At 42.7% G+C, this 12,557-nt stretch overlaps 1 protein-coding gene across 3 annotated transcripts in view; it reads right to left on the reverse strand.

Annotated features, from left to right (window-relative positions):
• The window catches only part of NR2C2 (nuclear receptor subfamily 2 group C member 2), a 91,746-nt gene that overhangs the window by 16,859 nt on the left and 62,330 nt on the right, over positions 1-12,557 (reverse strand). For all 3 annotated transcript variants that reach the window (XM_037139361.2, XM_037139358.2, XM_037139359.2), the window contains 5 exons: positions 7,808-8,008; positions 5,615-5,717; positions 2,935-3,114; positions 1,651-1,798; positions 810-903 (listed from right to left, as the gene is read on the reverse strand). In XM_037139361.2, coding sequence (XP_036995256.1) covers positions 810-903; positions 1,651-1,798; positions 2,935-3,114; positions 5,615-5,717; positions 7,808-8,008 — 726 coding nt within the window. The remainder of the gene's footprint in view (positions 1-809; positions 904-1,650; positions 1,799-2,934; positions 3,115-5,614; positions 5,718-7,807; positions 8,009-12,557) is intronic.

The raw sequence follows: 12,557 nt of genomic DNA on the forward strand, positions 1-12,557 counted from the left end.
GTGCCAGCCAGTGGCTCTAATTTTTGCCTTTCCTTTTCCAAAAGAGGATGCGCCCTAATGTCCTGAGTGTGCACATGAACAAATGAGAAGATAGCCTGCAGGCCCAGCTCCAGTTCTAAGGGTTGCTCTGTTACTGAGTCACTCTGTTTAGAGAAGAAAAATTGGACCTCAGCTGTGGCTAGCTGCTACTTTGGGTCATATCAGGAACAAGGTGAGAAAGACAATGGATTCCCCTACCTGAATAAAACCCTCCTCTTTAGTTATCTTCATCCATACAAGTTAGCCAGTTGTCTCTCTCTCACTTTCAGATTGAGAAACATCTCTGTCCCCCACAAGTTAAATTCCATATGACTGATTTGCTCTAGCAGTTTCAGAATTGTTAGAATCCTGGCTGAGTTTCCTCCTGCAGGTCATCTAATAAAAAGAAACTAGAGACTTCTGTAAAAGGTCATCTTGGGATAAGTAGCTGTTTCTTCAGCATGCTAGTAGTATTCCAATGTGTGCACCAGGGGGGAAATCTGAATAGAGGAGAGCCACAGAACTTTCTCCAAATTGAACTCTAAACCCTGTTAAAATGACTATGCGCAGCCAGCCCTTACTGAGTTTCTAAAAAGTGATTAGCATCCCCAAACAAATCATGGTGCTGGGGTGGAGGAATGGGGGAATGGGGGGAGGGCTAAATCACAAGAAATAAATTGAGAAGCAGAAGGTCATGCTTTCAACATGGCCTCTGAAAGCCAAGAAGAAAGTGGTACACACATTTAGAAAAGCACTGCAACATAAAGGTATAAGAGAAGGCATAACATTACCTTGGAATCTGTGGCCAGAAGAACAGTACCGTCCTCGCGTATCAAAGGTTGCTGGATGTTCACAAGCATCCCTGGATCAAGAAGACCTGTTTGTCTATTTAAGACATAAAGAAACCCAGAGTGGCTTCCAACATTTAATGCACAGTACAAACATGCTATATTTCCCTGTCCCTTCCACACTTGCAGGGCTGAGTAGAAGAAAAGCTCTAACTAGACTCACCCACCAAGTAACTGAACCATTTTCTCTCTGCAATGAGATGTGCACACAGTTGGGTCTATTACCTGAGACAGGAGGACACAGATGCCCCTCCCCAGGGCTTCCATGCTAACTGTGGACTGTGGCCGCTCTGCCAGGTAATTAACTTGATTTGCAGAATATCGCCAAGGCATTCTCAACTCTAGTTCTCTCTACAATAGATGTGGATTTCTTGTTTTCCCTCTCTCCGTTCCTTTTAAATTAAGTTCAACAGATTACTTTAAAAAGAACAGTTACAAACCAACTTGTGGTACCATCTGGGACCACACCTGGGACCATGACCCTTTTGTCTATACTGCAAAAAGCCCCAATCTTGAATTACGGAACTAGTTTCCTGTATGAAAAATGTCAAACTACGGGACATAATCGGGGCCCTTGAAAAATTCTGACCCCATCAGCCATCTTCAGGACTGTTCAGGGGTGTGACAGAAGCTCCATAAAGAGAAGGATGAGGCCAGATGAGTCAGATGGCAGTGGTAAGCTGGCAGGGGGTTGCAAAATCCCCCTTCTCAAGACACTGGTGCCTCCTCTGATCAGCAACAAAAGCTGATGGTAGTGTTACCCTCTGTCAAAACAGGGACTGACCTTGCTCCATCTTTATCTGCCACAAATGTGGGAGTGGCAATCAGAGGACTTCTCAGGTCCTTCCGGATATAGATTTTCTCAGTTGAAGCAGCACAATTGCTTGGTTTCTCCCGTTGTACATCAAAGGGCTTCCGTTCACTCTGTACAGCTTAAATCACAACATAAACATTCATGTTTAGAGGAAAAATTTAAATTAATCAAGATCATATCCTTCATGTTAAAAGTAAGGGGTCTTGCATAGAAAGTCTAGCTCAATTTTCACAGTGGACTTTTTAGCCAAAGGAGAGAAGGGTTCAAAGCCAAACAATGCCATGCCAAATCTAAAAGCAGGAAAAAGAGCTCAAGGTGGTGGGCACACCCTGCACGGCATCTGCATGGCCCTGGGGCCCACCCTGGGCCCTCTGGGTTTTTACTTCTTACTTGCTAACAAAGTGGATTCTCCAGGATGAGAAACACCCATCTTCAAGTGAGTCTCTAATAGAGAACTTGTCCAATGGCTCACATTGTAGAGGAACAATTCTAATGTGCACTTCAAGCCTGCATGACCTCTGCAAACTGTTCAATGGTGTCAATTTTCTATCACCCTAGCAACTTCTCCTTTCAGCAGTCTGGTCTAAGGATAGGTATATATGCCAGAAACAACTGAAGAAAATAAAGACCTTTTTATATAGTATTAAAAAAAAACATTTTATTTATTTTTAGAGAAAGGGGAAGGGATGGAGAACAAAAGAGAGAAACACTGATTGGTTGTCTCTCGTACATACCCACAACCCAGGCAGTGCCCTGACAGGGAATCAAACTGGCAACCTTTCACTTTGCAGGACAATGTACGACCAATTGAGTCACACTGGTAAGGGATAAAGACCTTTTTAAAAGAAAGACTGAACCCCAAATCTAATATGTAAGTAAGGCAAGGGGTTCTATTTCACAGAGGAGGCCCCTGTGGCTTAGAGAAGCTACACGACTTCCCCAGGCCTAACAGGTCCTAAGTGGCAGATCTGGAGTTTGATCTGGTATTAGCTTTACTCCAAAGCCCGTGTTCACCCCACTCTACAGTGCTGCCTCCCCATTTACCAGGAGGAGGTTTCCACATACACCACAGGAAAGGACCAACCCCAGCAGTGTCAGCGCGGAAGCACCTAGTTGATCCAAGAAGATAAACCCAAATGAAGGCTGAGTGGTATTTTTTCTTCATATTTTAAAGTCAGGTACAGAAACCTTATTTAATAGACTTGCTCACTTTCTACTTGTTAACTCGTGGTTTTCTGAATTACTGTCACTCACATTCCATTTTCATGCCCATCTCTAAGCATTTTTTCAGCCGGCAAAACTGACAGCGGTTCCGGTGGTGCTTATTGATGATGCAGTCTTGGTTGCTCCGGCAGCTGTAGGTCAGATTTTTCCTTACGCTCCTTTTGAAGAAACCTTTGCAACCTTCACAACTGACAGCCCCATAGTGACGGCCTAAAAGAATAAAGAATGCATGAAGTAGTTCACCAAGAAAAGGTGACCTGTCACACGCCCTATTTTTAAGGCAAGCCTATCAAAGTGACTGGTATGCACATGTGGACAACCACAGGCCTGGGCATTAAACATGGTTCCCAAGTCTTTCAAAGAATTTCTCTACAATTTTTATAGCAGCCCTATGAGGTCATGGTGGAAAAACTTAAGCTCAGACAGGTGACATGGCAGCTGGTAAATGGCATGATCTCAATGCTCTTAGTACGCAAAAAACCTACCATATAGCAGGGTTTCACAGGGGACAGCCACACTGTACTGTCCACTGCATGTGCCTGGTTTTGGCTTTGAAAACCTAGGTTTGTGAAGCTACTCAGCTCTGCCATCCACCAAGAGGGCAGGTAGCAAACATGTGTGTGTACCATTTCACTCCTGTATTTACTCCCCCTGTGTGAGTCATGTCCTGGGTCCCAGACCTCCCCTGGGGGAAGTGAAATATGGTGAGAGTAGAATCAGCATGGGGACAGTGACAGGGCAGATCCAAGGTGAAGGAAAGTTGCCATGTGGCTCATTTGGGTTAGCTAGTTAGAACCTTTAGGAAACATAGTCATAGAAATACACTTACTAAAACACAGTTCTTCCCCCCCCCACCCAATCTTGGTTACTTTGGTGTCTCTAAACCCTAATTACCAATGATTTTAAAAAGAGCCCTCTACCTCAGTTTACCCTTCTTAGTTCACAAAATGCTTCCACAAGCATCATACCTCATTTGTTCCCAGCTGGGACCGACAATACTTTAGTCTTTTTTTAAAAAATTGAATTTATTGGTTAATAAAATTATATAGGTTTCAGGTGTACAATTCTATAATACATCATCTGTATACTGCATTGTGTGTTCACCATCCCAAATCCCACAGTTCATCCATTGTGTGTTCATCCTTCCAGAATCCCATGGTTCAGTCTTATGTAACCCAATGTCTTCGTTATTGCTGAAAGGACACTTTTCACAGGACCATCAGCTACAACAGCTACAAAGCATCCCTTTGTCCTAAGGGCAAGCATTCACAGCCATTCCCCAAGGGTATACTTGGAGGTCTCAACTTTGTGCCTTTATGAACAGTTGTGCTAAAATTACCTAAGATGTAGGCATAATTTTTCCTTCTTTGCAGGGTATTTGCTTGGGCTTTCTAGCACTTAGGGGGACCTCTGGTATCTGGAAACAATGGCACTGTGAGTGTGTGACTAGGCTGTTCCTTTATGCCAAGAAAGGGACTGACAAATGGGGAAGGCAAGCAGGTTCTCTGCCCCTTTGCTTATGTTCATGCTTCATTCATTTATTTGAAAGTTTGCAGAGTGTCTCTTCTTGCTGAGCAAGAAGGTAGGGGATACAGAGATGGAGGAGTCAGACATGGTTCTTGCTCTAACAAACAAGAGCACATTCTGGTGGGGAAGACAGGCCTCTAAGAACCAATTATAAGATAGTGCAACAAATACTCAGTGAGGACTGTATAAAAGGGAGACAAAGGTAGAGATGACACAGGTGAGGGCTCCAAAGGGGTGGCATGGGCTGGGCTTATCAGGATAAGGGGTGGGAGCAGAGGTGAGATACCCCTGATAGGGCAAATGGTATCACCAGCTGGGAGGGAGACGAGCTTCTATAAATACTTGCCTGGCGTAGTCTTTCTAAGAGACTTGGTCCAAACTCCTTTAAAAATAAAACAGGACCACAAAGTGTCCCAAGGTCCTTGAATTTTGTGAAACAGAATAAAGTGAAACCAAGCAGCCACCAAAACTCAGGCTTGTGCCTCTAGCATCACTGGAACTGGACCTTTATTAAATATTTCTCCATTCCTCCCTGTCTGCCTCACTTAGCTTCCACAGCCTTCAGTGTTAGCAGGCCCAAATCTGAACGTTTGGGCCAGACATATTCTCTACTCTCCTTGCACCGATATGCCCAGGAGCTCTTCACCAAAGACATGGTGGGTGTGGACATCAAACTGAGCCCTGGCTCCACCAGCTGGAATGCCCTTCCACTTTACCTGACACAGGGACACTGGACCTCCAAGGCTCACAGGTGTCTGACTACCTCTGGGGGCCTTTCCTGACCCTGGGATTCCAGCTCAAATCCCATGTTCCCTTCTCCACTTCAGCATTTTTTCATGCTGTGTCATAATGAGGAGATGACAGAGACAGTTTACAGGATGAACATAGAGGAATAAATAACACAGCTTGTACAACATCAAAGCACTGTGCAAATACTGACTAGATTAAAGAAATGATTATTTTCTTAGTAGCACATACATATTCAATACTCAATTATGATTTACAAACCATGGAAATAGTTCCCTGACTTTTCTTTTAGATTCTAATAATCTGACAAACTGGTTTGTTTATATATATCACTACCTGGGTACAAAAAGTGGAGTCCACATTTTGAAACCTACAACCCAGTTGGTACACAATAGTGGTGCATGATGCATACCTAGCATGGCCTAGGGTTACTTACCAGAGGCTTTGTCGCCACAGACCACACAGTACTCTACCACCTGGGGCCGCTGGACATCAGCCTTCCCCAGCAAACGCTCCACAGAAGCAGAGTCCGTAACAATCTAAGAAGAATCAGAAAACAAGCAGAGTATGGATTAAAGACTAGATTGCTAAGCAAAGTAATGTTTCACTGTAAATTCCTAATCTTGGGTTTTTAAGCAGGAAAGATGATCTGGGCAGAACTGGGAACATTATACCCGACAACTTAAAACCCAGAATGGCCCAGCTGCCCATCTGGACTGCAACTCTTCATTAGGGGTGGGCAGATGCAGGTAAAGGGTCAAGCATTGGTTTTCACTGATTTGTTCTTTGTGGGAGGTTCCCCACAACCATCCAGGATTGGGGGACTTCCAGGGAATCGCACACAGAAGCTTCGACATGATACTGAATGTCTTTATGGATGCCTCTCTATTCCCAAACAACAGCTTGAAAGCATGCAGAGAGGTGTATTTGGCAGAGAAATAACCAAGCTTTATTAATTAAGTAAGTAGGTCTCTCACTGAGGCAGCTTAGAGTGAAATAACAGGAATAATTATTCTGTTTCTTTTTCATCTGTAGGTGACTTTCTAGGTGCTAAATAATGCTACTCATCTAGAAGAATATTGCAACTAAGACCAATATGAAAAAGTGAAAAATAGCTGTTATTAAATAATGTACCAAATATAAGCCTTAAAATGATATATGTATGGTGGGAATATATATAGAAATCATTATGTAGAATAACCTCTTGTAAAACATGCAGCAAAATCCAATAGCCTCCTTTCACAAACAAGTAGTCGTCTAAATAAGCCACAAGGAATTCTGATTTCAGATGATCAGAATGTACTGTGGGAAAGGAGAGATAAGGCAGCATTTACTAACTGCACTATGAGGTATCTCAAAAGCACAATTCTGAGAGTTGAACACATTGGTGTTCCAAACCCAGCTCTATCAGGAGAAAAAAAAAATCCTTGCCTTAATTTTCTCCACAGTAAAAAGTCTGCCCCCAAACACAGATTTTTAGCAGCATTATTTGCAGTAAACAAAGGTAAAAGTAACCCAAGTGTCCACTAACAAATGGATAAACAAAGTGTGGTATACATATACAGAATATTACGTATTCAGCCTTAAAATGGAAAGAAATTCTGACACCTGCTTTCAAGAATTTTGAAAACATTATGCTAAGTAAAATAAGTCATTCACAAAAAGACAAATATTGTAGGATTCCATTAATATGAGGTCCCTAGAGTAGTCAAATTAATAGAGAAAGAAAGTAGGATGGTGGTTACCAGGGGCTGGAGGTGGGAGGATGGAATGGGAAGTTACTGTTTAATGGGCACCGAGTTTCACTTTGAGAAGATGACAAGGTTCTGTGGATGGAGGGTGGTGGCAGTTGCACAACAATGTGAATGTGCTCAATGCCACTGAACTGTATTTTTGAAAATGATTAAGATGGTAAATTTTGTTACATTTTACCACAAACTTTTAAAAAATTAAAAACAAACAAAAACATGAATTCCAACCTGACCCTGACTAAACATGCTCCATGCCTGGCCTCTGTGGGACACTGCCCCTGAGTGTCCTTTTTAAGTGTTGAGGTTGGAAATTCAGTGTGTCTCCAAAACCCTGTTTTCCTTTAAGCACTTGCTCTTCTCCATCCTATGCCCGCCCCTGACCCCATCTCACCCTGCCAGAGTAGGGACAAGCAGGGCAGAAATGGAGATGAGAACTGAGGGTCCCAGAGGCAGTAGTTCACAGGAGCAAATGAAGACACAATGAACAGCTGGATGAGGCCTGATCATCTGGACAAGGATAAGGTAAGTTAGTCCTTACCTGATTAAGTGTTATCAATAAAATACTGTAGGCCAAGGGCTGCCACCATATGGCCTTAGTCAAGAACTAAGTGGCCTTAGTGCCAGCTTGCTCATGACAGTCTCCTGTGTACCACTGATTTTTCCCAGCTCAACTTCCTGTCTGAACACTATAGTTGGCTGCCTTCTAAGTCTTGCCATTCATTTGTTGACTTTTACTTTAGCCAAAGCACCAACCTACTGTGTTTGCCAGCCCCGAAAGAACCTTCTAGAGATTAATTTGACCTCCATGGCAGATGTTATAGTCAGGAACAAGTTTAGTAGCACAAGTGTGAAAACAAATGCCTGTCAACAGGCCTAACCTGGATCCTGCCAGGAACGAGGTTGTCCGAGGTGGTGAATATGAGCTGCTTGGCACTGGATGTCTCTGGGGAAGCCAGGATCACCTTCCCAGTTCCAGCTCCATCTGGGCTGGTCAAGATGAACTGCTGCTTGGGGGATCCGGAGGCGTCCACTGCGGTGACTATCTGGATCTTCTGTCCTGTCTGCTGGTCTGTCACAATCTACAAGACACAAGATGAAGGCTGCTTTCATGGAGCATTGTGCGACTTGTACACTTGCAGGTGGTGCGCAAAGCGGTGACTGCCCAACACCATCCTGGAGTCAATGCTGGTCCAAGATGCAATTTCACCAGTGCATGGTGAAATAAGAAAAATAAAACAAAACAGTGAACTTTTCAGAATACAAATTTTGTAAAGCTAATTTTATTTTAAGAAGGTATCATCTCCACTCTTTTTAGAATCAAAATGCCCTTCAGGGGTGAGGAGAAGGGGAATTGACTGAAGGTGGTTAAAAGTTACAAACTTCCAATGGTAAGAAAAGTAAGTCCTGGGAATGTAATGCATACAACATGACGACTGCGGTGAACTCTGCTGCAGGTGTATTTGAAAGTTATTAAGAGAGGAGATCCTAAAAGATCACACTGCAAGGAAAAAAATATTTTTTTCTCTTTCTGTGGGCATGTGAACCAAACTTACCATGGTAATCATTTCACAACATATGTAAGTCAAATCATTAGGCTGTACACGTTCAACTTATACAGTGCCGCATGTCAATTATATCTCAATAAAATTGGAAAAAGAAAAGCCCTTTCTTTTATAAAATGAAGACAGCAATAAAGAGTAGATAATCAGTTTGACTTAAAAAAATAGTATCTGTGTTATGGGCATAATACAAAGTGAGAATAACTTTTTTGAAATGCCACTGACCAATCAAATGCAAAAACTGGAAATGACTGCTTTAAAGAAGGGTTGTTTCTGAATGGAAGGTCCTCTAAATAATCTTGCTCTGTGGTGAGAGAGTACAGGGAGTCCCTTGCTGTCACACACCCATGTCTCCCACTTCCTGGCTCAGAGGTCTTTAAGAATAGGGATGACACATGATTCAGGGCTGTATCCCCAGTGCCAGCACAGGGCCTGGCACATGGAGGGAAGACTTCGATAACAGACTGTGAAAGTACTGAAGGCTCTAACTCTGTGGAAGTTCTGATCCCGAACTCCTCTGGGGACTCCTACCATTCAGGAATCCAGCTGTCAGGGACTGCCTCTCTAGAGAATCTCTGCTGAATGCATCAACCAGGATTAAAATAGTTGCTATGGCAAGACTGACTTCTCTTATTCCCACTCATAAAGTTCTTTGAAGCTGTTCTAGGCCAGGCTAAGAACCTGCTGTCTCCCAGGCTAAGTGCCCAGCTTAGGGCACTGCCTACCTTCTCCCCGAGGACACCCACAGGTCCTCATTTCAAACAGGAGTCTTGGGGTTGCTGTGGTAGGGCCTTGGGCAAGGGGTGATGCATAGCATCTTTGGCTGAAACTCAGTTCCCCACAGCATATTTATGGGCAGGTCTGGAATCTGCATCACATCTTGACAGATGTTGCTTTGTGATTGGGAATTCCATGGCTGAACAGGAAATGCAGTTCAACGTAAGAGCTTTGCCAACTGTTCAATATGGAAAATCAGACAATGCTGACTGGTTCAAAAGAAAATGACAATAAGTGGGAAAGATACAGTCACTTAAGGCATGTTTAAATAAGCACCCAGTATGTGTCAAGCACTGTTCTCAGTACTAGGGATAGGGACATGAATGCCACTAAAGCCCTACCTTATGAAGCTAACCTGCTAGCAGGGAAGACAGAACATGAACACTCATATGAGTTAGTGGTAAGTGCCATGGAGGAAATGAAAAAAGCAGGGTAAATGAATAGAGCATGACATGAGGAAGAAGCCAAGAGAACAATTTTAGGAAAAAAGAACTCTCTGAAGGAGTGATGCTGAGCAAAGACCTGAATGAAGCAAGAGAGAAGCTGTGCAAAGATGTGGCAAAATGTGTTACAGGCTGAGGGCACAGCAAATGCAAGACCAGGAAAAACAGCAGGCCAGGGACAGAAGAGACAAAAACAAATCTTAGCTGATGCCTGGACATGAATACCAGTAAATCATTTCCAACTGAAAGGTCCAAAAATCTTTAAGGCTGAAGAACAGTTTTAGAGAGAAGCAAAGGAAGTACCTTTCATTGTTACAATCTGTGGCATACCCAGAGTCCCCTGAACAGTAAAACATGAGAGAAAATCTTTTAAAAAGAATTCTCTTTTAAAAAACTTTCCTACACAATGTTCAACTGAATGGTTGAGACAGACTGGTTGACTTTTCTTGGATGTCATAGAAGGGACTCCTGCCTTAATTAAGAGGTAAGCACAATGACCTTTGGAAGGTCCTCACCACAATGATATCTGAGTCAAATGTCTGACTTTCTTCTCAGTTATTTCCTTCCTCATTTCCCTGTTGAAAATGAAACAGTCATGTGGTTCAAAGGGGTCTTACAATTACCAACTACAACCAAGGGAAGGATAGTATGGTAAGTCCTTCGCCCTTGGAGTGTTCAGAGATAATGCACACTGTGCCTGAGCACCCATGGTAACTGGCATGCCTATGCTTTTTATGCTATCCCCAGTCCTCTTGGTGGAGGCAAGGAAGGTATGGGGCTGGGCAGGAGGTGGGAGGGGGCTGGTGCTCTTGGTGACTCTACATGTGACACCCCAAAGCCCAGATTATTTTCTTTTTTTTCCTTCAAAGATTCAGGCTCATATGAGTTCAGTAAATTATTTATAAACATTTAAAAATATTTTTGTTTATTCTTCTGTCATATTTCCATTTTCTATTCAGAGAAATAACCGCTGTGAAAAAAACTAAAAATATAAGCAGAAAAAAATTCCCCAAATAACCTCGTGGGAGACCCCATGAGGGGTCTTTGGTTTGGTGACCATTAGGCAAACCAAAATGCTGCTAACAAACACGAGCAGGTAGATTCCTGATTAATAGGACCAAGAAATTATCGAATTAAGAGGATGTATCCAGACTCATTATTATGGTGGGTCCTAAATCTAATGATTGGTGTCCTTATAAGAAGGCCATGCTATGACAGAGACAGGGATTCCCATAAACCCTGTGGTTTCCATTGCACAATTCTGAATAATATGGAAAATTTTAGAAATGCCTATGTCACATTGTAGCAGACCGGACTATTCTGATAGCCCAAGGATCTAATTGTGCTCTCAAGGGACCTCAATATAACCTGACACACTGTGATTCTCCTCCACTCTGTTCCAAGCTAGGGTGAGCTCACCATTTCTGGTGTAGAGAAGAGCCTGTAAATGAACTGCCTGAAGGCAAAAACCAGCCACTGAATAATTTTTGTTTGACCTCCTAAAGTTTAAAATGTTTAAAAAAACTGCTTGCCAACATCTACAAATAGAATATTTTCCATTAAAATCAAATCTACAATTCCCTTGACAAAACTCTTGGGCCCGTCCCAGGCCCAAGTTCCCCCAAGGCACTGGCTGGCTGGGTGTAGCTGCCTCTTTAGATCAGAGGATCTCAGGTTTGTCCCAATCCCTACCTAGGCCACCTGATCCTGTAATCACTTGAGTTTGTAATTCTGAGACAGGGCTTTGCAGCTAGAGCCACAGATAAGATGCTTGCTCTACTGCTTCCCAGTTAAGTCAGCCTCGGACAGTTTATATGAGCCTTCTGAGCCTCAGTTTACGTATCTATAAAAAAGGATTACTAGGAAAGTGAAATGACATGATATGCATGGAAGTACTTGGTACACTGCCCAGAACATAAAAGGACCTTGATAAAAGTGTCTTCTCCCTCTAAGCTCTCACATACTTCTCCCCTCACTAGGGAAGTCTTGTCTTAGTTATTCCAACTCCTCAAGTCTCCCTCTCCATGTGGGAAGATCAAGACTTTCTACGGAGGCTCGCTCATGCTTTCCTTTTCTCCTCAAATACTTACAGGAGTCTACTCTGTGCCAGGTGCTTTGCTAGATTACAGGCATTGTCAAAATGGCTCCTGTTCTCATGAAGCTTTTAGTTTAGTGGAAAAGACTTGCAAAAAAAAAAAAAAAAAAAAGGTAAACAGACCAACTAAGTGAACAACTTCAGTTTATGATACATATTATGAAGGAAATGATCAGGCTGGGAAAGAGAGAATAACATTGACACTTAACTTTAGACAGAAAGGTCAAAGAAGGCCGCTGTGAGGAAGTGGCATTTAAAACAAGATTCAACGCTGAGCAGGAGGGAGCCGGATAAAGGTTTAGGGAAAACTGTTCCAAGTAACAGGAAATGTTCTGGCATATATAAAGCCCTACGAAGAAGGAACTCTTAGAACTGATCTTAGGCCCATGGACAATGAAGAATGACCCAAGGAGCCTAAAGTGGGATATGGGCTAACCCTGCTGGGAATTTGCATTTTATTCAAAGTACAATGAGAGTGCCTAGGCTGGGTAGCCCAGTTGGTTAGAGTGTGGTCCCAATACAACAAGGTTGTGGGTTTGATCCATGATCGGGGCACATACAAGAATCAACTAATGAATACATAAATAAGTGGAACAACAAACTGATGTGTGTCCCTCTCTAAAATCAATAAATTTAAAAAAAAGTACAATGAGAGCTACTCAAGGGGATTTTTCCCTCCTAAAACTAGGTCTTCAAGTTTCTTATACTATTTTATATCTATCTTAAAAATGTATACACGCACACCACATACATA

Source organism: Artibeus jamaicensis, unplaced genomic scaffold, assembly GCF_021234435.1.
Source record: "Artibeus jamaicensis isolate MK-2021 breed Jamaican fruit bat unplaced genomic scaffold, CSHL_Jam_final contig_519, whole genome shotgun sequence".
Taxonomy (NCBI): domain Eukaryota; kingdom Metazoa; phylum Chordata; class Mammalia; order Chiroptera; family Phyllostomidae; genus Artibeus; species Artibeus jamaicensis.